This window comes from Diorhabda sublineata, chromosome 2, assembly GCF_026230105.1.
Source record: "Diorhabda sublineata isolate icDioSubl1.1 chromosome 2, icDioSubl1.1, whole genome shotgun sequence".
NCBI lineage: Eukaryota > Metazoa > Arthropoda > Insecta > Coleoptera > Chrysomelidae > Diorhabda > Diorhabda sublineata.
Genome location: NC_079475.1, coordinates 37,775,373 through 37,800,785, shown reverse-complemented (window position 1 = coordinate 37,800,785; position 25,413 = coordinate 37,775,373). Strand labels below are relative to the sequence as shown.

The 25,413-nt window shown below is 33.6% G+C and overlaps 3 protein-coding genes across 3 annotated transcripts in view; 1 reads left to right on the top strand and 2 right to left on the bottom strand.

Moving 5' to 3' along the window:
* Positions 1 to 25,413, top strand: part of LOC130452740 (pyruvate dehydrogenase [acetyl-transferring]-phosphatase 1, mitochondrial) — a 27,915-nt gene extending 2,502 nt beyond the window's left edge. Inside the window, exons 2-7 of the mRNA XM_056792158.1 lie at positions 18,384 to 18,522; positions 18,721 to 18,968; positions 20,454 to 20,670; positions 20,733 to 20,913; positions 22,164 to 22,372; positions 22,433 to 25,413. Of these exons, the coding sequence (XP_056648136.1) occupies positions 18,384 to 18,522; positions 18,721 to 18,968; positions 20,454 to 20,670; positions 20,733 to 20,913; positions 22,164 to 22,372; positions 22,433 to 22,737 (1,299 nt within the window). The 3' untranslated portion in view covers positions 22,738 to 25,413. The remainder of the gene's footprint in view (positions 1 to 18,383; positions 18,523 to 18,720; positions 18,969 to 20,453; positions 20,671 to 20,732; positions 20,914 to 22,163; positions 22,373 to 22,432) is intronic.
* LOC130452745 (uncharacterized) lies at positions 889 to 2,027 on the bottom strand. Its single transcript, XM_056792162.1, has 2 exons — positions 1,892 to 2,027; positions 889 to 1,834 (listed from the first exon to the last, which is right to left on the bottom strand). The coding sequence occupies exons 1-2, from the start codon at positions 1,919 to 1,921 to the stop codon at positions 944 to 946; spliced, it is 921 nt and encodes a 306-aa protein (XP_056648140.1). The 5' UTR covers positions 1,922 to 2,027; the 3' UTR covers positions 889 to 943.
* On the bottom strand, positions 8,686 to 15,684 carry LOC130452743 (uncharacterized). The gene is made up of 2 exons (XM_056792160.1): positions 15,497 to 15,684; positions 8,686 to 9,742 (listed from the first exon to the last, which is right to left on the bottom strand). Exons 1-2 carry the CDS (start codon positions 15,521 to 15,523, stop codon positions 8,804 to 8,806), a joined length of 966 nt encoding a protein of 321 aa, XP_056648138.1. The 5' UTR covers positions 15,524 to 15,684; the 3' UTR covers positions 8,686 to 8,803.

Genomic DNA, 25,413 nt, shown 5'->3' with positions numbered 1-25,413 from the left:
TTTTCTTCATAGCCAAACTCGGCCGTTTTTGCTTGATTTCTTCGCTCAAACATTGCAATAAGTTCGCATAATACTCGCCGTTGATAGTTTTTCCTTTTCAAGTTACTCAATGAAAATTATTCCACGGGCATTCCAAAAAACCAACGCCATGACCTTGCCTGCATATGGAACGGTCTTTGCTTTCTTTGGAACGGGTTCTCCCTTTTCAGTCCATTGTTTTGATTGTTCTTTTGTTTCGGGTGTGAAGTGATGTACCCACGTTTCATGCTTGGTTATGAAACAGCACAAAAATATGTCTACAACTACCGCCATTTCTAGGTACTTCTGGGACCATCCCGTATTATACATAATGGAATGCTACTCAAATGAGACCCTCTGAACATTGTTTTATTTTTTGTTAGCTCTTTTTTTTATTCTTATTATTTTAAAAACTACAGTAGTACAAGTTTTCAAATAAAAATATGAAATACAAAAAAAGTGAGGTTATAACAAAATGTAATCAAATGATCTTCATTATTTGTTTAATGAATACCGGAAGGATGTAGGAGTGCAAGGTGCCCAATTCGAACATTTATTATGTTTTTTTTTGTTTTTATTTGATAAGCTGTAGGCCAACAAACTAAATTTTTTTACATTTCAATTTTTTCCTTATGTAAGTAACATGATGTTTGACAGTATGCACTTTACTTAGAAATGTTTGATTGTTTTTAATAAGAATTTTCAATAAATAATTACAATTTTATCGAGTTAGACAGTTCAAGGGTACCTTTTTGTTAAAAAATCGATTGAAAAATTCATTTTTGTTATCTTTAGAATATACAGATTGCCAACGTAAAAGTTACATATACATCAACAGATTTTTTTGTAAACATAAATAAAACTCCATCGTATAATTTAGTGCAATTCTTTAATATACAAATAATGTGACTATTATCATATCATATTAAGAGCACGAACATTCTTCAGAATCCCATGTTCCGTAACCGATGAAATATAAAATCTTTTCTATGAACGTTAAACTTTTAACAATCAATTCTAAACCGAAAGATCCTGCATTAACAATGATCCTCACAATAGCAATTACAGGAGATAGCAATATCGAAACAATTTCCCCTAAAGTATCTAGTGATACTATAGACTCTAATACACCTACAACCGATTCTAAAATTGTTAATCCGAAATTGATTAAAGCAGATATTGAAGATGAAAATATTGATATAATACTTGTTACAGCAGATCCTATATTACTAATCAACGTTTCTAGATTTACTAGTGAGGATACAATTGATGTTATAGTACCCCATACAGTTCCTACAATGTTTACTATAGCAGTTATTGGAGAAGCTAATATGGATGTAATACTCGATAGGATTCCGACTACCGAAGTTCCCACAGCGCCCAATAAAGTCACTATAGCTGTTAATATGATAGATACTGGAGATGCAATTATCGATATAACACTCCATATGATCCCTATTAGTAAAGACGCTACAGTACCAAGTAATGACAATAAAGCAGTTAATACAAGATTTAGTATAGCGGTTATCGAAGATACAACTTCCAATACAATATTCCATAGAGCCTCTATAACTGTCCCACTAATCAGTGACCCTACAAGGTTTATTATTACTGTTACTGGATATACAGCTATCGATATAACGCTCCATAAAGTTCCTGTTATTAAACTTCCGACGCCACCAAATAAAGAAGTTACAGTGGTTAATCCAAGATTGACAACTGCAGTTATCGAAGATAATAATACCGAAGTATCATCTTCTTCTTCGTCGTCTCGTTTTTGAATTCTGGAATTTGCTGATGCTACAGCAATTAAAACCTATAAAAAAAAACATTGGACTCGATAATTTAGAAGATTCGATTAATAAATACTCACCGTTAAAAAAAGAACCAGGGGTAACTTCATGATTGTGTTTGTTGGTACGTTGAACTAAATAATAATTGTCTTATAAACTGAAGAGTGACATAACAATGTTATCAACTAATCAAAAAGGATTTTGTATGAGCAAATAGCAGTAAAATTTAAACAGGAATCTGCATTTAAAAATAAATGATTTCAGTCAGTGACGCAATTAAATATTTTTTTTATAAAAAAATAGTTTCACTTTAATATGGACGTTTTGGTAGTGGGGATGCTTGAAAGCCTCTGTGTAATATATTGAATGTTCATATTATGGATAAAAATCAATGGTATGGTTAAAAAAACAAAATGTATTTGAGACATGTTGTATACGAACCCTCGTTTCTGAGTTATAGGTCTTTGAAGTTGCAAATTGAGAACTTATATTTAAGTTTTTGTTCTAAATTATATATTCGAACATGAATTTTCAATGGGTGTTTGTGTTTGACGGAGTAAATAATTCTAAACTACTATTTGAATTCCAGTGGCGGCTCATGTCCAATGGTTAACGATCCGTACCTTTTACAGGAACAACCTGTACAATCTAAAGATAACAAAAATGAATTTTTCATTCGATTTTTTTTAACAAAAAAGTTCTCTTAGTTTAACTCGATGAAATTTATGGTTTACAAGATTTTTAGATCGTTGTACGTGCCACGGAGACTGTTCGCCACAACGAGACATTCTGAAGGAAATTATCATAAATTGTAATTATTCATTGAAAATATTTATTAAAACACAATCAAACATTTCTAATTGAACTGTCGAACATCGTGTTACTTACATAAGGAAAAAGTTGGAATGAATAATGGATTCATGGTTTGGGGTATTACTTATAAGCTTGGTAAAGCCGTTCTTCAAAGGAGAAAACAACTACTTCCCTGACTAATACCTCGACGAGTATTGAATTACATTTCTTTTGTCGATATTAGCATCCCCAATGGCTCGCAATTTTTAACTGAATGAACCAAATGGCGACGCTCTTTGACGTTGTCTTCAGTTCTGGTCTCCAGCCCGAATGAGAGTTTGTTATACCACTCTTAAGACGTAATAACGTCGAAACTAGTCAGTGGTTTACAAACCTCTCCTTGCCATTGGGTCATTAACATCGACAAAAAGGTCGATTGACATCTCGTTTGGTGGGAAGGTAGCTTAAAACCAGGAGGAGGACGTGGGTTACTTATTATCTTGTTCCCGTGGGACGTGAAATAAAACAAGTGCAACAAACAGGAAAACAGTCAGTTTAGCCGTTCATTTGTTAAAAATAGTAAAAAAAGCGCACCAAATCGCAATGTTATGTATGTTTGAGAGTATCATTGAAATTTTGACAAATAGAAGTTTGGAAGTTGACCAGTTGATACGTTTGTTTTGAGTTTATCGTGCCAATATTATCATTATCTATTCATTCATTGCGAATAAAAGGACCGAATGAAAAATCGCACGTTAAGGGCGCCGCGTTAATATAGTTCGACTTCGTGTTTCTAAATGACAAGAGCAAAGCGAGGCAGTGCACGAAACGGCTCGGTTGGCAATGCGAAATTGTCGAACAAACAGATCGGAGATCAATACTAGATAATAATTTTCGATGTGCAAGAAGAAATTTACGAAGTACTGATTTGATTCGAGCAGAATTTCCTATAAGATTGCAACATTGATTACTGCGCTTGCATTGGGCCATTGTACGTTGTTTGCGAATATCGTGGCGCATTGAAGTTGCGGCAGAAATGCCAGAATTTTGCTGCCTTAATCGAAAAGTGGAAATGTTATTATCAACTTCGGGTTGCATTTTTTGCTTCGTGGCGAAACACCCGACCTAAGAAATTTTCTAGCAAACGCTCAAAAATACAATGGTTGTTTCTAAATGACCTAATTTGGGGGAGAAATTATCGAAAAACGATTTAAGTGTTCAAAAACTCAAAAGAAAGAAGGTGTTTCAGCGAGTGTCCTTAAGCCAAAACGAAGTCTGTAGCTATATTAGAACCTGAGATATAGATCTTTGAATGTAGAAAAATTGCCAAAAACCTACAAAAATCCATAACTCCACATTGAATGTCCGCGCCTAGCTCCTCTCCAACTCAACCGATTTAAGTGTTCAAAAACTCGAAAGAAAGAAGGTGTTTCAGCGAGTGTTCTTAAACCAAAACGAACTCTGTAGCTATATTAGAACCTGAGATGTAGATCTTTGAATGTAGAAAAATTGCCAAAAACCTCCAAAAATCCATAACTCCACATTGAATGTCCGCGCCTAGCACCTCTCCAACTCAACCGATTTAAGTGTTCAAAAACTCGAAAGAAAGAAGGTGTTTCGGCGAGTGTTCTTAAACCAAAACGAATTCTGTGGCTATATTAGAACCTGAGATATAGATCTTTGAATGTAGAAAAATTGCCAAAAACCTCCAAAAATCCATAACTCCACATTGAATGTCCGCGCCTAGCTCCTCTCCAACTCAACCGATTTAAGTGTTCAAAGACTCAAAAAAAAGAAGGTGTTTCAGCGAGTGTTCTTAAACCAAAACGAACTCTGTAGCTATATTAGAACCTGAGATATAGATCTTTGAATGTAGAAAAATTGCCAAAAACCTCCAAAAATCCATAACTCCACATTGAATGTCCGCGCCTAGCTCCTCTCCAACTCAACCGATTTAAGTGTTCAAAAACTCGAAAGAAAGAAGGTGTTTCGGCGAGTGTTCTTAAACCAAAACGAACTCTGTAGCTATATTAGAACCTGAGATATAGATCTTTGAATGTAGAAAAATTGCCAAAAACCTCCAAAAATCCATAACTCCACATTGAATGTCCGCGCCTAGCTCCTCTCCAACTCAACCGATTTAAGTGTTCAAAAACTCGAAAGAAAGAAGGTGTTTCGGCGAGTGTTCTTAAACCAAAACGAACTCTGTAGCTATATTAGAACCTGAGATATAGATCTTTGAATGTAGAAAAATTGCCAAAAACCTACAAAAATCCATAACTCCACATTGAATGTCCGCGCCTAGCTCCTCTCCAACTCAACCGATTTAAGTGTTCAAAAACTCGAAAGAAAGAAGGTGTTTCAGCGAGTGTTCTTAAACCAAAACGAACTCTGTAGCTATATTAGAACCTAAGATGTAGATCTTTGAATGTAGAAAAATTGCCAAAAACCTCCAAAAATCCATAACTCCACATTGAATGTCCGCGCCTAGCTCCTCTCCAACTCAACCGATTTAAGTGTTCAAAAACTCGAAAGAAAGAAGGTGTTTCGGCGAGTGTTCTTAAACCAAAACGAACTCTGTAGCTATATTAGAACCTGAGATATAGATCTTTGAATGTAGAAAAATTGCCAAAAACCTCCAAAAATCCATAACTCCACATTGAATGTCCGCGCCTAGCTCCTCTCCAACTCAACCGATTTAAGTGTTCAAAAACTCGAAAGAAAGAAGGTGTTTCGGCGAGTGTTCTTAAACCAAAACGAACTCTGTAGCTATATTAGAACCTGAGATATAGATCTTTGAATGTAGAAAAATTGCCAAAAACCTCCAAAAATCCATAACTCCACATTGAATGTCCGCGCCTAGCTCCTCTCCAACTCAACCGATTTAAGTGTTCAAAAACTCGAAAGAAAGAAGGTGTTTCGGCGAGTGTTCTTAAACCAAAACGAACTCTGTAGCTATATTAGAACCTGAGATATAGATCTTTGAATGTAGAAAAATTGCCAAAAACCTACAAAAATCCATAACTCCACATTGAATGTCCGCGCCTAGCTCCTCTCCAACTCAACCGATTTAAGTGTTCAAAAACTCGAAAGAAAGAAGGTGTTTCGGCGAGTGTTCTTAAACCAAAACGAATTCTGTAGCTATATTAGAACCTGAGATATAGATCTTCGAATGTAGAAAAATTGCCAAAAACCTACAAAAATCCATAACTCCACATTGAATGTCCGCGCCTAGCTCCTCTCCAACTCAACCGATTTAAGTGTTCAAAAACTCGAAAGAAAGAAGGTGTTTCGGCGAGTGTTCTTAAACCAAAACGAACTCTGTAGCTATATTAGAACCTGAGATATAGATCTTTGAATGTAGAAAAATTGCCAAAAACCTACAAAAATCCATATCTCCACATCGAATGTCCGCGCCTAGCTCCTCTCCAACTCAACCGATTTAAGTGTTCAAAAACTCAAAAGAAAGAAGGTATTTCAGCGAGTGTTCTTAAACCAAAACGAAGTCTCTATCTTGAATAGAACCGGAGATATTGAGGATAGAACGTGTGTATGTGAAAAACTAGTAATAAAATAATAAAAAAGTAATGTACAGGGGGAAATCGCATTTGAGTATAACTTGAGAATGGTGAAATTTAGATGAAATACGATGGTTGATGGCTGATCTGTACATCAATACCTTTCATTGAAAAAAAAATTAAGCAAATCGGTTGGGTAGAACGCCTGAACGGACTCGGAATGGAAAACATCAATTTTTTTAATATATAAGATCAACCAAAACTGTGACACGGAACGCCTTTGGTAGTAAGTAAATTGATGAACAATGTTATTTACGCAACAAAATGAAAAGTCAAGGAATTTCTCTTTCCGAGGATGCCGATGATCTCAACAGATTTGCCGTCCGAGTTTAAACGACTTCAATTTCCGATCCATCTTGAATTCTTCATGACCATTAACAAATGACAAGGCCAATCTTTGAAAATTCGTGGTCTGAATCTGCGTTATTTGTTCTTGCACTTGATAAATAAACAAAAAATGTCATATAGCACAATGTGCTTCACTGGAGGATGCAATCTTTGTACCAAAATACCCGACCAAAAAAGAATAAAAAATTGAACTAAATAAAATTCAAAATCTGCTTATTTGTTACGGAACAAATTTCGTTAGATGAGAGGATGGACCCAGAAGTACCTTGCCCAACAAGGAAAACAAAAAAATTTTGAAGAAAAATATACTTATTCTTCAATGTAATCTCCTTTTGGCTCCTAACACTTTTCCCACCTATCTTCAATAAGTTTTTATAATAAGAATCTTCAAGCTCCTCAAAAAGCCATTAACTGCCGATATTACCTCTTCATTGATGGAAAAATTTTGACCACTGACCCATTTTTTCAAATCAGGGGACTGAAAATAATCCGAAGGGACTAAATCTCGCGAATAACGTCCAATTTTAGTCATTGTAATTATGGATGTGTGAGCTGGTGCATTGTCTTGATGAAACAACACTTTCTTCTTAGCCAAATGCGGACGTTTTCGCTCAAACATTGCAATAAGTTGTTAGTTTTTCCTTTTTCGAGATAGTCAATGAAAATTATCCCACGCGCATCCCAATAAACAGACACCATGGCCTTGCCTGTAGATGGAACGGTGTTTGCCTTCTTTGGAGCCGGTTCTCCCTATTCAATCCATGGTTTTGGAGGAGCAGTCTCACCCATAAGAGAATCTAGTCCAGCTTAAGGCATTTCAAAAAAAAGTATTGTATCACATAACGATTGTAACCCAAAAGGTCTCATTTTGGGCTCCGACTAAACTAAACTGTTGTCAAGGTTCGTTGCCGCCGTTTTCGCTCGATTTCTTCACTCAAACGTTGCAATAAGTTGTTAGTTTTTCCTTTTTAGAGATAGTCAATGAAAATTATCCCACGCGCATCCCAATAAACAGACACCATGGCCTTGCCTGTAGATGGAACGGTGTTTGTCTTCTTTGGAGCCGGCTCTCCCTATTCAATCCATGGTTTTGGAGGAGCAGTCTCACCCATAAGAGAATCTAGTCCAGCTTAAGGCATTTCAAAGAAAAGTATTGTATCACTAACGATTGTAACCCAAAAGGTCACATTTTGGGCTCCGACTAAACTAAACTGTTGCCAGGGTTCGTTGTATTTAATATGTACAAAAATTTTGTACGCTTTCGAGTTCCAAATGGGGCGCCGCTCAGTTTTTTAACCTAAACTGAGAAAAGTACAGAAATAGGTTGAGGAATCTTTAGGAATAAAGCTACTTGTTGAAAATAAAATACAATGATTTATATTTGAAATTATAAAAAAACAGGTTACCTGCAAAACTCACGAGTTTTGGTTTACAAGAAAATGAAATAAATTTTACAAAAAAAAACTAATAAGAGTTGATATGACCTTTAACAACACACGAGACTCCCTAATTGTCAGGAGAATACCATCAGGACCACATCCGTGGAATGCGGTCAGGAATTAAAGAAGTTCGTTCTGTTAATTAACCCCGACTGGGTAGTTCCACGAATCAAAATTTGACGTTAAACCCCAATAAAGGTCCAATACAATCTGTGAAAGATTTCGCCAATTTTTTAACATTTCCTGAATCCAATAAAAAAGGGAGTCTATAATTTGGAGTTGGAGCAACCAGTTATACCACATCTGGCAAATTTCGAATAATTCTTGCCTCCTTTAGACCAAGACTTAACCTCAAAAGAAAATAAACCAAACATTCAATTTGTTTATATGAAAATAGTTCGACAAAAAGACAAATTAAATTGTGCTAAGTAACTTAAATTCCAGGAACCAAAAAATATGAAATATAATGAGTAAATAAAGAAAATTATTTACAAAAAGAAGTTGGTGGGTTTATATCAAAAATTGTGAGCAGTAAAAACGTTACACGCCGACCAATTTTTCCAAAATCAGTGAAAACGTCGAGTATTGATGACTGCCAAACAAATACTCAACAACGTGGCGTCTTCAAACTTGAAACACATCTGGTAGAGATTGTTCATTTTAAATACGGTTTTTTTTTGTATAATTTCTAAGTAAAATATGTAATAAAACAAAAACTTTCATTCAACTCTATTTTTTATTAAAGTAAATAAAACAATTATTTTAGTTTTCACTCACTAAATCGTTTAAATTTCCATCCTCAATCTCTAAAATAGATTTTTCGTTATTGTTTTCATTAATCGCTCTCAGTTTCGCTAATACATGCGTTGAAAAAAATTATTATCTGACTCTGTATCTCAGTAATTCCCTCAATAATTGTCGAAATGGCTGAATTATAGATGCTATTAACAATATTATCGATGGGATTATTAGTGGTTTCTTTTAATAGTGCCGTAAGTGCAGTTTTGCTGGACTCTATAACACTATTTACAGTTTGATTAAGAGGCGTTATTACAGAATCTACAATCGTTGAAATAATACTAGAAATTGAATCTCTGGATTGTATTCCAGTGGATCTCGTGGTGTTATCGGTAGTACCGTTACTGTTACCAGTTATATAATCCAAAATGTCGTTTACTTCCGATTTGAATACGGTTAAAAAATCGATACTCATTTGAATACCTCCGTTAATAGAATTAACTACTAAAAGTGACACAGCATCCGTAACGTTACTAGGATCCACGTAATATAAAAAGAGAGATTCGTTAAAATTTGTAATGGCGTTATTGAAACCTGTTTGTAGGGGTTTAATAATCAGATCGGCGATGACGCTTTGGAAAAGGTTAAAAGGAAAAACTAGATCTCTTCTCGATCTCAAACCGATAGCTTTAGAATCGATTAAATTATCGATTTCCTCGAAACTAATCTCTCGATCTGCCAAAGCGAAATTAAGCAACGCTGTTAAATCTCTTTCTCTTCTGTGTAGTAAATCACCTAAATGTTTATTGTCGAATTTATTCTTCATACAGTTCCCCAATACTTTCGCGAAACTATCTACGTTTAATTTGAGACCGTTCTGGGTCGGTAAAAAAAGTTCCGAACCAGCTTGCGAGTTCAAAACTTGCAAGATATTTGTACCGGTGTATGCTATTCGTGCATCTTCGTTAGCGGGAAAACAGTCGTCGAACAAGAAGTCGAATGTAGCCGAAGATGACTTAATATTAGTTGAAATCGCCTGAAAATAATAATTTTTTTTTAATATAACGAAATATCCTGTTAGAATTGGATTCAAATATAAAACTCTTGATGGGTACGAGGCCCGTCCCATTTACAAGAGTTCATTTGTTTCCAAAATTGTGTTCAAAGTTTCATTAGGTCTAAAATTTTTGAACTAATAAGGTGAATATAATTTTTAAAATGGGTAGAGGAAGAGTTATTGATGAAAAAATTCGATTAAGCATAATAAACTTATTCAAAAATGGGAAAAAGAACTCGGAAATCGCGAAAGTTGTAAACATGTCAAAATATAGTGTTCGAAATTGTATAAAGCAAATGGTTCGATTGTCCCTGAATGCTGGTACATAAGAAAAACGGAATTGTCCGACAAAAATAAAAAAGAATAATTCAATAAAACTGACGTGCTAACTATGGTCAACTAAGTGTACTTTGGAGAAATGCAGTAGCCCAAAAATTAGGATTTCGGACATACAAGGTGAATTTTGTAACACAAAGCCATTATTGACTCAAATCCAAAAGAAAAATATACTTAAATGGGCCAAAAAGCATAAAAATAGTAATTTGGAACGGCGGAGCTGTATACATTGGAGCGATGAGTCTCGTTTTGAAGTTTGCGTAGGTGACGATCGAAGTAGAACTATTCGAAAAAAAAAAAATGAAGCTTTTCATCCGGATTGTTTGAAGCGGATAGTAAAATTTCCGGCATCTGTGATGGTGTGCGGCTCGATACCTGCGAGAGAAGTGGGAAAACTGCATTTCATAAACGGAATTGTCAATAATGAGAAGTACCTGGATGCCATAAGTCAAAAAAGGCCTTAAATGGTTCTCAGACAACAAAATTCCACTTTTAAAGTGGGTTTCAAGGTTTCAAGTAGTCCAGACAAAAAAATGAAGCTTTTCATCCGGATTGTTTGAAGCGGAAAGTAAAATTTCCGGCATCTGTGATGGTGTGCGGCTCGATACCTGCGAGAGAAGTGGGAAAACTGCATTTCATAAACGGAATTGTCAATAATGAGAAGTACCTGGATGCCATAAGTCAAAAAAGGCCTTAAATGGTTCTCAGACAACAAAATTCCACTTTTAAAGTGGGTTTCAAGGTTTCAAGTAGTCCAGACAAAAAAATGAAGCTTTTCATCCGGATTGTTTGAAGCGAAAAGTAAAATTTCCGGCATCTGTGATGGTGTGCGGCTCGATACCTGCGAGAGAAGTGGGAAAACTGCATTTCATAAACGGAATTGTCAATACTGAAAAGTATCTGGATGCCATAAGTCAAAAAAGGCCTTAAATGGTTCTCAGACAACAAAATTCTACTTTTACAGTGGGTTTCAAGTAGTCCAGACAAAAAAATGAAGCTTTTCATCCGGATTGTTTGAAGCGGAAAGTAAAATTTCCGGCATCTGTGATGGTGTGCGGCTCGATACCTGCGAGAGGAGTGGGAAAACTGCATTTCATAAACGGAATTGTCAATAATGAGAAGTACCTGGATGCCATAAGTCAAAAAAGGCCTTAAATGGTTCTCAGACAACAAAATTCCACTTTTACAGTGGGTTTCAAGTAGTCCAGACAAAAAAATGAAGCTTTTCATCCGGATTGTTTGAAGCGGAAAGTAAAATTTCCGGCATCTGTAATGGTGTGCGGCTCGATACCTGCGAGAGGAGTGGGAAAACTGCATTTCATAAACGGAATTGTCAATACTGAAAAGTATCTGGATGCCGTAAGTCAAAAAAGGCCTTAAATGGTTCTCAGACAACAAAATTCCACTTTTAGAGTGGGTTTCAAGTAGTCCAGACAAAAAAATGAAGCTTTTCATCCGGATTGTTTAAGCGGAAAGTAAAATTTCCGGCATCTGTGATGGTATGGGGCTCGATACCTGCGAGAGAAGTGGGAAAACTGCATTTCATAAACGGAATTGTCAATACTGAAAAGTACCTGGATGCCATAAGTCAAAAAAGGCCTTAAATGGTTCTCAGACAACAAAATTCCACTTTTACAGTGGGTTTCAAGTAGTCCAGACAAAAAAATGAAGCTTTTCATCCGGATTGTTTGAAGCGGAAAGTAAAATTTCCGGCATCTGTAATGGTGTGCGGCTCGATACCTGCGAGAGGAGTGGGAAAACTGCATTTCATAAACGGAATTGTCAATACTGAAAAGTATCTGGATGCCGTAAGTCAAAAAAGGCCTTAAATGGTTCTCAGACAACAAAATTCCACTTTTAGAGTGGGTTTCAAGTAGTCCAGACAAAAAAATGAAGCTTTTCATCCGGATTGTTTAAGCGGAAAGTAAAATTTCCGGCATCTGTGATGGTATGGGGCTCGATACCTGCGAGAGAAGTGGGAAAACTGCATTTCATAAACGGAATTGTCAATACTGAAAAGTACCTGGATGCCATAAGTCAAAAAAGGCCTTAAATGGTTCTCAGACAACAAAATTCCACTTTTACAGTGGGTTTCAAGTAGTCCAGACAAAAAAATGAAGCTTTTCATCCGGATTGTTTAAGCGGAAAGTAAAATTTCCGGCATCTGTGATGGTATGGGGCTCGATACCTGCGAGAGAAGTGGGAAAACTGCATTTCATAAACGGAATTGTCAATACTGAATAGTATCTGGATGCCATAAGTCAAAAAAAGCCTTAAAATGGTTCTCAGACAACAAAATTCCACTTAACTAGAAAATTAACAGCAGTACGTAAGCTACAACAGCTGGGAATCTAGTATGGAATTGGAGTCCTTCGAGGTTCAGTTTTGAGACCACTATTGTGCTATGTTTGCTGCATGCCACATTTTTGTAAACATAAAGAACCTGCAAATAGGGGCATTAGACAAGGGGACTCTCTCAGTCCGCTCCTATTTAACATAGTGATGGATGAAATCATAAAACAAGTACGCAAACTAAGAGGATACAAAATGGGAAATAAAGAAGTCAAAATCCTGTGCTATGCAGACGATGCGGTACTGTTGGCGGAGAACGAGGACGATCTGCAAAGGCTACTGTACCAATTTAACAAAACAGCAAAAAAGTTCAATATGATAATATCAGCGGCAAAGACAAAATCAATGGTTACTTCCAAGACACCGATCAGATGTAAGCTTGTGGTGGATAACAAAATAATACACCAGGAAATGAAATTTAAATATCTGGGAATCGAAATATCTGGACACGGGGACGTGGAGACGGAAGTAAGAAACCAAGCTACAAGAGCCTCAAGAGCAGCAGCATACCTAAATGACACAATCTGGCGAAATAAATACATTCGAACTGAAGCAAAAGCCCGCATTTACAAGACCGCAATCAGACCTATATTATCCTATGCAGAAGAGACCCGACCTGAGACCTCTAAAACGAAACGGATATTGGAGACTACAGAAATGAAAATAGTTCGAAGAATAGCGGGAAGAACACTAATGGATAGATAAAATGGAATGAGCACATTGACCGCATGACGGAAGAGCGAATTGTGAAAATATCAAGGGACAAATCACCAGCAGGACAAAGAAGCCTTGGAAGACCTAGGAAAAGATGGAGTGACAACCTCCCAGGTGACTGAGCAGAGGCAACGACGTAAAGGAAAACAGGCAATGATGCCTATACACAGCAGGAAGAAGATAAAGAACGTAATGATCGATAGAATAAACTTCCATTGTGACGCTATAAAGCGGAATCTTGAAATTCTCTTTCAACTTCAAAGAAATACTCCCTTTAAGTATTTTCGATAAATAATTACAATTTATGATAATTTTGTTCAGAATGTCTCTTTATGGCGAACGGTTTCTTTGATCGACTGAAAAAATCATTTTTGCTATCTTTAGATTGTTCAAATGTAGAATTTATAAAGCAAACTTCAAAATAAGTTATAACGAGGGGTAATATGAAAAAATTTTATGTCGCAGTAATATTTTCACGAATTTGTTGTATCAAGTCCCGGAACATAGGGGGTCGTAAGAATTTTAGAGGGGCTCGGGAAATTTTGGGAAACACTGGCTTAGCATATGATTCAACGCGTTTGGCAAAAATTAGGCCCTTCAATTTTAATTTAAATTGTGTTTATTGTTAACTATACGTTAAGAAAAAAGCGCCGAATAAAAAAATTGTTCACATTATATCGTTGTTTCAAATTTTGGTAATTATACACTTTCACGGTCACCTGGTTTTTTGGCTTTAGTAAATCGAAAAATGGATGGATTTTAATGATCTTGGTCTCAAAATGTTCCATTTTACGGCGGATTTATAAAAAAAATTAGTAGAAATAGCTGGAATGAAAATTTCTCGTAGTTTTACTGTTTTAAATCGTAAAAAAAACGGTTTTGCAAAATAATCCTTTACAAAAAATTATGGTAATTATACACTTTCGCGGACACCTGGTTTTTTGGTTAGGTTAGGTTAGGTTAGGTTAGGTTATGTTAGGTTAGGTTAGGTTGGCTCTAGAAAATCGAAAAATGGATGGATTTTAATGATCTTGGTCTCAAAATGTTCCATTTTACGGCGGATTTATAAAAAAAATTAGTAGAAATAGCTGGAATGAAAATTTCTCATAGTTTTACTGTTTTAAATCGTATAAAAAAACGGTTTTGCAAAATAATCCTTTACAAAAAATTATGGTAATTATACACTTTCGCGGACACCTGGTTTTTTGGTTAGGTTAGGTTAGGTTAGGTTAGGTTGGCTCTAGAAAATCGAAAAATGGATGGATTTTAATGATCTTGGTCTCAAAATGTTCCATTTTACGACGGATTTATAAAAAAAAATACGAAAATTAAAAAAAAAATATTTTTTACAGTTTCATGACTTTAAATGGCAAAAAAAATGACTTTCTACATATAATCCTTCGTAACTGTTTCTGACGTCGTGGAATCAAGTTCGTATATTTTTTTTTCGCAATTTACATAAAAAAATGAATATTTTGAAAAAAAAAAAGTTTTTCTGCTATTTAAGGTTTAAAACTATTAAAAACCGCAAATTCAGCCACTACCCCCGTGTTTTTCATAAATTCGTCGTAAAATGGAACATTTTGAGACCAAAATTATAAAATTTATTTATTTTTCGATTTTTAATGGTCCAAAAACTATTAACATTGAAGAATATAGTACGAAACTATTCACGAAAATTGATTGTTTTTCATCGATTTCATTTTAACCTATAAAAACTGAAAAAATCATTCTTTTTGGATTTTTTTTTAATTGTTTATTAATTTATGTAGAATACAAAAAAAAATATAAGAACTTTATCTGATAATGAGATAATTTTTTGTAAAGGATTATTTTGCAAAACCCTTTTTTTACGATTTAAAACAGTAAAACTATGAGAAATTTTCATTCCAGCTATTTCTACTAATTTTTTTTATAAATCCGCCGTAAAATGGAACATTTTGAGACCAAGATCATTAAAATCCATCCATTTTTCGATTTTCTAGAGCCAACCTAACCTAACCTAACCTAACATAACCTAACCTAACCTAACCAAAAACCCAGGTAACCGCGAAAATGTATAATTACCATAATTTTTTGTAAAGGATTATTTTGCAAAACCGTTTTTTTTACGATTTAAAACAGTAAAACTACGAGAAATTTTCATTCCAGCTATTTCTACTAATTTTTTTTATAAATCCGCCGTAAAATGGAACATTTTGAGACCAAGATCATTAAAATCCATCCATTTTTCGATTTTCTAGAGCCAAAAAACCAGGTGACCGTGAAAGTGTATAATTACCCAAATTTTTTCCGAAAACTTTTGTTACAAACTTCAAAATATATACTTACTAGTAACGTCAGAACTATTAACTTCATCTTCTAATATCTGATATACCTCAACTGATACAAAAGTTTTTCTAGTCATTCGACAAGTAAATAAATGCAATTGTTACAATCGTTATTTAAATAAAAGAATTATTTGTATATTTTAAAGGAAAATAACGCGTAACTTTTTCTTGTTATTCATTGAAATAAGTAGAAGGAATTAAATGTGTGTTTTTTTCAAAATTTCAATGTTGTGATAAAGATATAATTGTTGATAAAAGTTTTAATTCTGTCCTTGAAATCCCGTGTCGTGTTTATATCCTTTTATTATTCTCCACTATATTTAATTATCTTAAATCCTAATGACGAACTCTTTCTTAAAAGCCGATTCATAAACTTGACTTTCCGATTGCCGTTGACGTTTGCTGACATTAAATTATTAAATTAAAAACATTTAAATACACAATTTTATTTTTCCCATCAGTTACAGAACGTAGCTACAGAAAAAACCCAATCACAATCGTTTGCTTGCTTCACGTGATTTTGACGTATGACATTAGAGCGTGACGTTATTTATCTTTCTATTTGTTTGTTTATGGTAGTCTTTTAGATTTGCTTGTTTTCTCTTGGTTATTTTCCATAATATCGTCCATAAATATCGGATTACAAACAAAAACCCAAAAATATCACGATAATAAAAAGCAGTAAACACGTCGAAAAGAATAACAAAATTTTTAGGTTAACGGCAACAACGTCAAGTTTATTAATATGGTGTAGAATTTGCTACGAACGGCAAACGCAAAATCAAATTTATGAATCGTCCTTAAGACACGAAATAAATATAAACTATAAGAAAAACGTTGAATTTTATTGTTAAAATCATATAATTCCGATAATACTGTTAATAAGACCCGTTATACTGCTGATCACATTACAACTAATTATAGGCACGTAAGTCACCACACTATTCAGCCAAGTATCAACTATTGAAATCAACTGTATCAAACTGTTAACATTTTGAGCGTCTTGTGTCGTCAAAAGACTTGTAAATGAAGTTAAAGCTGACGTCGAAGCGTTTACGATAATCGACTGAAAGGATGCTACAATATTCGTGATTGAAGTGATAAAAGTACAAATCGATTCAGAAACTTGAGTTATCCGAGTTTGTACGGCAGATAAAGCTCTGGGGTTTTGATCACTTGAACTGACCCTTGATGTATTTAGAACTACCTAAAATACGAAAAATATCTTTTTTGTAACATTTATTCAGTTATATAATTCTAACTACTACTTCTCAATGTCCCCTTGTAAATTCACGTTTCTACCAATATATTCATAACAACTTTTTGAAATCATCTAAAATATAATATTATCATCCACTGTTTAATGAATCTAACGTTATTTGAAAGTTGACGATAAAACTCAATTATAGGTCAATTCGAGTCACGTGACTTGAAACGTCCGCCACATTGTTACGGTGGACAAAGATGATTGAGAGAATTGTTTTGATTTAAATTATTATCTGTCTTATTTGAAACAAAATAATAATATTTCATTAAACAAATGCCCAGCTTTGTGGTGCAAAAATTGCTCTAAAAATTCAATTTTTCTTTCGTTCAGCTTCATAGAAAGTGTTCAGAACCAATCACAACAATTCTAAGATACGAATCATTGAATTTATGGCTTTCGAAAAACTTAACACCTTTTTTTTGTTTCTCTTCATTCCGATGTGTTAAAATAGCAGCAAATCGATAACGAATTTTATCAAAAGAAAAAAATTAGAATCACGACTAATAAGTGTAAATAGCGTTCAGTCTCAAGTCAATATGATGGCAGGTTGTGACGTCATCCGGAAATGATCTATATATGCGTATTAAATGGGCCAACGATTTTAAATTTCTTAGCAACGTTGCCAAATGTACGGTTTCTAATCCAGTATATTTCAAAATAATTAGAGAAGGAAACAAAGATTGATTGAATAGCTAGTGCGATTCGAAGTTTTTTTTACATTAAGAGGAACGTGTATTATTATTAAATGGTCATTTAAGGACTTACCAAACATATAAGTACTTTGAAAAACATTTCTATTAATTCTAGTTACCACAGGAAAGTATAAAATGGTTTTAATGAAATTATGAATTGAATTACATTTAGGTCACCTTAATATCAGATAAGATATGGTATTGTTATGGTATTTACCACTAAATAAATATGGCACCTGTTGGATATTGGATAGCTATGTAATAAATTAGTTTTTGTTAAAATTTTATTTGAGTAATAATATGGGGACACATATCTAGCAAGTCTTTTTTCTTCATTTTCAATGTACAGGCTGCGTTTCAAGCAAAAAATTATAACAATGATTCCGAGAAACGTGGAAACTATATTCAGGTCCACAACTAGAGGGTCTATTTGAAAATATACAATTGAAAAAGAGATTTTATTAAAAATTAACTCAATTAAGTGACATTTTATATACGATAATCGAATTCTTAAACAAATTCTGCGCATTCTATCACTTCAAATAAAAAGTACGGGAGAGTGGGAACCTTGTAATGACAAAATTTCTGTAAGTACTGGTCTGCTTAGCCGATTATAATAAAGTTGGTATTGTTTGAAAGAGTTTTTGTCCAAAAATAAAAAATATATAAATTTTAAGCAATTCAATTGGCAAAATGAATGCTATAGAGAACTGTTTCATGTATTTTAGATATTTTGATTTATTTTTGATAAACAGAAGCATATATACTGACTACTAGATTTGAGAGAGCACATGTAAATTTGTTTAGATAACTTTGACATGCCCAAGCTTTTTTATGTTTTTTTTAAATGATAATATTGAGATTTGTCAATAATCTCCCTAGTAGAGAAACATGTTGATGGTTTTTAAATATGTAAATATTTATTCAAGGTTGATGATATTCTCAGAACGAATGAATATACACAGGAATTTAGTAAAGGCTCTGTAAAATCTTACGATTCCAATCAATTAGCATCGAACAATCCAATAGAAGATACCAGATCGGAAGCCTCATGTCTTCTAACAACTGGTAAGGCGGTTTTAATTGTTTTTTCCAGCGTGCATATTAACGGTTACTTTTAGAATTTAAAAATTATTGATTATCGATTTATTTAATATCGATACAATTCCAAAACTAATCGAAACGTATCTTTGTTGGGCCGCAGATCTTTTCAGACCACCCTCGTAATAAATGCTATTTCGTATTGTTATGAATGTTTTTTTTTAGGTTTTTTATTTGGTGTTTTCGACGGACACGGCGGAAGCGCCTGCGCACAAGTCGTAGCAAAACGTCTTTACCATTACATAGCTGCTTGTCTATTACCTTATGAAATATTAGTGCAATACATTAAATCTCTTTTAACGTCGCATCCAAAAGAACTGATTCATTGTTTTAATGATAAAGTAGAATTCGTCGATGATATTAGGCAATTGTACAGTGATAGTTTCGCGAGATTTTTGAAGGATTTGTCTCAGGTAAGTACAATTATAAATATCAAAAGGTGTTCAGCGGTCCTCGACCACAATAATTATTTATTCGAAATCTCTAATAGGTAGAATAACTTGTAATTAAAATTTTTCTCAAATTATTCCAAATAATTTGATACAAACAAATTTAAATTAACTTGACTTTAGATAAAGACGAGTTTATATTGAATTCTTAATTCTGTTTCACCATTTCGAACGAAGGTTAAGTCAAAAAGTGACGTTTTATTTTTATTCGGATAATTATTAAATAAAAAAAATTCGTTTCCGAACACTACGAACAATTCATATACAAATTAATTTCATGCAATTTAACATAACCTCAAAATAAAAATTTGTTAGTAAATTAAATCATTCAAGTGGAAAATACAATTTGTTTGTGTTAAATTAAAAGCAAATTATTTCTAGGTCATATACTAATTATGTGGTAATTTTCGTTTTATCTTTATTTATCTTTTTATTTATGGGAATCACACACTATAAGCATAAGAAGTAATTTGTAACACTATAAGTAATCCTATGCCTACAGAATTGTTTAAAAAAGGTGTAGCCTAAAAAACCACTTTCCGGTTGAGAGAGAACAACTTTTAGATGCAAAAAAATGGGACATACAATTATCCTGCAGGAAACAGATAAAATATAATGAAAAAGAAGGAAAGATCTATAAGAACAGAATATGGACTTTTTGATTACAAAACGTTTCTAAAAGAGAACAATGGAATGAAAATTCTATTCTAAGGGATAGTTCAATAACAAAAAATGGAACAGAAGCCGGTGTGTTTTACTACTAATACTACTACTGATCTAATTTTTCAAAGATGTTAGTGGACAGGATATATGATCAAAATGAAGTGCTTGTACGATATACTTTGCGATTTGACCAATGATGAATGAATAGAAAACAAAATAGGTAATAAGATCAATTCAGAAGATCACTAGACATTGTATTGATGGAACAAGATTCTAGAAGGCCCTGAATTGGCGGAATACGGAAGAAATAGCAGGATTGGAAATATCATCCTGGGTTTGAAAGGTTTAAAAATAACCTATGAAAGGAAAAAAGAAATATAAGGGGATGGTTAAGTTTTTAATCAAATGGTAAATAATGGACCTCTGGTTTCAGATTGAACCATGGTCAATCTAGATCGAGGTTGCTCGTACTAACATAACCTCAAATTTGAAATTTCTTATTAAATTTAATAATTCAAGTGAAAAATACAATTTTTCAAGTTAAATTGAAAGCAAATTCGATATTTGATATTATTTCTAGTACATTTACTAGTTATCTGGTACTTTTCATGATCATATCCTTGAGATTTTCACTTATTAATTTGTATCTGCTTTTTTCCGTTATTAAAAATTATTCACGTTTCTATTAGTATTATAGAAAATTCTTTATTTGAGTGTAACTTGTAACAACCAATTCCATTATATATTAAAAATAAAGTAAATTATTAATTTCTTTTTATTTTTTAGGAGGGTCCAGTAAAAAATTTTGATATGCGTAATGCAATTGAGCACGCTTTTTCGAGATTAGATAATGATATTTCGAATGAAGCCTTACCAAAAAAAGACGAACCGCTCAATCTGAAAACGATGTCGGTGGCTATGTCAGGTGCGGTAGTGTGCGTAGCTCATATAGACGGACCCCATTTACACGTAGCAAACGTCGGAGACTGTTGTGCAGTATTAGGTATGCATATTTTTACCAATAGCCACTTTATTGTTCATTAGAAGCTTGTTTTCATATGTTAGGTACTCTATCCGAAACAAATTCCTGGATAGCTAATAAATTGACTGTAGAACACAATACGTACAATCAACAAGAAGTAGATAGGATAATAAAAGAACATCCTTACAATGAAGCTTTATCCGTTATAAGAATGGATAGGCTACTAGGTCAATTAGCACCATTGAGGGCGATGGGAGACTTCAGGTTAGTTATTTTTTATAGAAAAAATTCCCTATCAAAATTAACTCACATTCAATCATGAAAATTTGAAAGAAAAAACTTTAGGTTTAGTTTGAGGACTTGGTATTGCTATCACCCAATATTTCTATGTGCAGAAGGTCGATTAAAAACTTATCAATACTATTTTCTGCTATGCAAAACGTGTAAATTTGGTCAAATCCAGAAATGCTCCAATTTAAAATTGATGAACTACCTAAACCGTTCACCGAAAGAATTACCTCACCTTTGGAAGAAGATTTGTTTGTTCACTTCACTTTATCAAGATCTGTGGTATTAAAATAAAAAAATAAACAATAATATAATGAGAAAATAACCGAAGTTTGAACTGAACCTGTGTTAATTCCAGCACATGACCTTAGAAGACCACCAATGGATCCATATATCCCAGAATACAGGACAGTGAATTGGCATACAATAAGGTTTATATACGACAGCAGATCAGTAATATGGAGGATCACATTGACATGCTGATCATTGAATTGATCAGAATCCAAACAGAAGTACCAAACTGACCCTTAAGTCGGATATTAAATATTTCGGAGTGGCCTTTGAGACAACATTTCCAACCATTAAGCCCTAAGGCTTTATAGAATTGCTGTAGAATGGCCGGAGGAACATGTGACTTGAAACCCAAAGTGATAAACTGGATGTACAAATCCACTCTGAGTGACCTATCATATAGTGACCAAGAACAAGGGAAAACAACCCTAGATAAGTTGCGAAACTGAAGCAATTCTTTTCAAGGATTCGCGACCTCTGATAAATTTTTCAAAAAGTCATCAAGTTATGGTTATGAAAAAGTGGGAAACGAAAAGAAATCAGACACATGGAGTAAAACCCCAAGTCTGAAAATGATCTCAACAGGCCCTTTTATCGATCAAAGACAAGCTAAAGAGAGTTACTGGTATGCTTACTGAACACTGTCCGATCAACTACCATCTGAAGAATATCTCTGAAACTCTTGACAGCTCTTGTCGTTTCTCGGTTATAAGACTTTAATTGTATACATAGAATTGTAGGTATGGTAAACAACCAAGTACTCTTGAATTTTTAGGCTCCCAAAGAGCTTAAACAAATTCTTCACATCATATCACGGATTCATAAACTTTTAACAATTCATTCCAACCTAAATCCCAATTTCATCATATCCTCGATTATACAACTTGAACTTGAGCTCAAATCTCAACATACGTAAAATATTTTTCATTCGACAGATTTAAATGGAATAAAGAAATAATGAATAATGTGATAGCTAAACATTTCGGTGAACAAGTATTACTCCCTAATTACCACACTCCGCCGTATTTGTCTTCCTCGCCCGACGTCGTACACCATCGATTAACGGCAAGAGATAAATTCTTGATTATAGCTACCGACGGATTATGGGATATGATGACACCGTTACAAGCTGTGAGATTAGTAGGTAAGATGATAAATGATATAATAAAGGAAGTTAATTATTCAATAATATTTTTTCTTGCAGGCGAACATATGAAAGGTAAAGTTACATTGAGACCGTTGAAGCTTCCTAGAAAGAATATGACGTTGAACGAAATTAACGAAGTACTGTTACAACGCAAAGAGGGACTGAAGACTAAACCCAGAGATTCGAACGCTGCTACGCACATAATCCGGAACGCTTTAGGCGGTACCGAATTCGGTATCGACCATTCGAAAATTACACAATTGCTCACTTTACCGGAAGATGTCGTTAGAGTATTTAGAGATGATATTACTATTTCTATTATTTATTTCGATTCGGAGTATTTGAGGCATTGTCCGGCATGATTAGATGCGAAGATTAGGGTTGTTTTATTGCTGTAATTTTACAATACCTCTGTGGTATAAATGCCAAATTTTATTTAGATATTGTAGCGTTTTGGTGATTAGGATTTAGCAAAATTCGATTACAGATTCAATTACAAGACGTCCATCAAATGATTCGTGGTCATTTAAGATTATAATTTCACCGATTCGTTTTTATCGCAGTGATACCAGTAGTTTTATTTCCTTAGACTTTTACAACTATATTTAATCCAAAAATCTCATTTGTTTTTAACAAATACGAGGATTTGGGCAAAAATCATTTCAACTATTTTTCTTTTTTCTAAAAACACTTACTTGGACTATTTTCCGAGACATTTCTTCGAATAAGTCAGAATGTGGTGCGCGGGTATCCTGAAAAAAATTAATTATAACGCATCACTAAGGAAAGGCGCAAATTGGGACACGTATAGCCGCTTATTGAAACGGCGGAGTTTGGATTTGTTCGCTTCCGAATCAGAATCGGTTGATGATGCTGAGGAGGAAATGTTGTATTCCTTGAAGAAGAAGGCATTTAAATCACCCAATAAATTTATTCTATCGAAGAGAAAATTTACAATTACAACTAAAATGAATGATACTGATATTGCTAATTATATCTGAATGATTCAAAACCAGTTTGCTGAAGTACATCTCAGTGACCTTCATCGTGCATTTCGTAATTTGAATCACAAAGTTTTTGCCTCCCAAAACAATAATTAGGAGTATAAGAAATTAGTTTTAAAGAATCGTCGTTTTATATTTTAGTGTTTGGTTTATTTTTTTTTAATACAAAATTTGCATAAAATGTTTTTTAAAAAATATTTAGAATTCATAAGGTAAAATTGTTTGCTTAACAATAAATTTTGAAATATAGATGTTTCATCACTTTGGTTGGAGGATTTGAAATTAAATAATTAGTATATATACACTAGCTGTTAACTTCGAAATATGGTTTGTATTTACCGTCTTTTAAATGTAAATCATTTGCAAAATCATCCCAAATTCGATTCTTTTTTTGTATCGTAAATCTTTGTCTTTTCTTACCGCCTCTATTAATTTTTCTTCTGTCATTTTTTGTAAAAAAAAGGAAAAACTTACTAGTCACCTACACGTGTGGCCTAGCTCACTGTGTCTAAGCTACAGCACGTCACGTCTGTGAGCTCACGCGTGTCCTGTCAGGTCGCGCTGCGTCGTCAATGTATTCAATCTGTAGATTACAAAACTACTTGCTGGGCTGAGTCATCTCGCATGTGCTGTACGTGTCCTAATTTGCGCCTTGCCTAAAGGGCATAGTTTGACCCAAAAAGTACAATGTAACATCAAATAGTTTCCAAGAAAAAAAATTATTAAGTGCCAGAGCTACTCAAACTTACTTGGGCATATAACATGTTATAAATTACTTATAAATCTGTATTATAGTTCGAAAAAAAACACAGATAAACTAAACTAACGGCTTTATCTGCATTTTGAAGGTTTTCGTTGTTCAAATGTTTATAATTTCTTGACCTTGGGGTTCTCTCATATGTCCGCACCATTTTGAGTTAATGTTTACTACAACAAACAACTGGAAAAAAATGTAAAAAATACAGTGGTGTCCAAGTAGCCCCGGTTTATGAACAGCGCAATATAGATTTGTTGGTGCAAAAGAATGACAATAGGGTACACACAATCCTCTGAATTTGCCACGCAAGTGTTAATTGGGTACCTGTTTACCCACAGTGATAGCAAGTCCCTCCTTTTATTGCACACTTCCTACCATATTGTAGTTCCTCACTCTTGCCAATGATATAGAAATTTTTGGGCGAAATGTTTTAATACTATGGTAGGTGATTCAATTCTTCCAATCCCTAGCGTCGCAGGGTTACTTTATTCACCAAATTATTGATTCCACGGCCCTCACTGAGCTACTACTAGCTATCACAGATACTAAATAGTTGCCATGACTTATGTCGGAAACCTCGTATTTAATATTGGACAATTTATCGGTTCAAAGATAATTTTTGTAATTATGGAAGAAATTGACGCTGATAATAAGATTCTTATAGTCATTTTAATGAAAAAGCAATTTCATATTTCATTTATATTCATAATCATATGTTGAAATATGTTCAAAACACACTTTTTGAATTTATTTAAAAGAAATTGGCGCAGTCAGTAGAATGCTTATATAATCATTTTGGTTAAATGAAAGTTTCAGCTGTATTTTCATAAAATATTAATTTCATTTTAATTATTGTGACTGTTTTTGCTTAATAAAATGAGAATCATTATTATTATACATACGTAAAAAACTTATTATTTTGTTATGAATTCATAATTTTGAAAATACACGTTATTTTAAAGAAACTGGCGCAGTCAATAGGATATCAATTTAATAAAATGAAGTTTTCACCTGTATTTCAAACCGAAATAACAGTTTTATCATTACCTTTACCAATGTTGATTGCTTGGCAATATTTTTCGCTAAATACGTCAACAATTTAAAAAATTTGAAAAGCGAATGGTAATTCTAGTCATCGATATTTTAACCAAAAAAAAAAACGTTATTTATTAAGGTAGACAATAAATCTAATGATTTAATTCATTTAATCCTTCCATATTTTGATTCCAGAAATGTAATTTATGTTTCTTTTCAAAATAGACGTTTGAAATTCATCA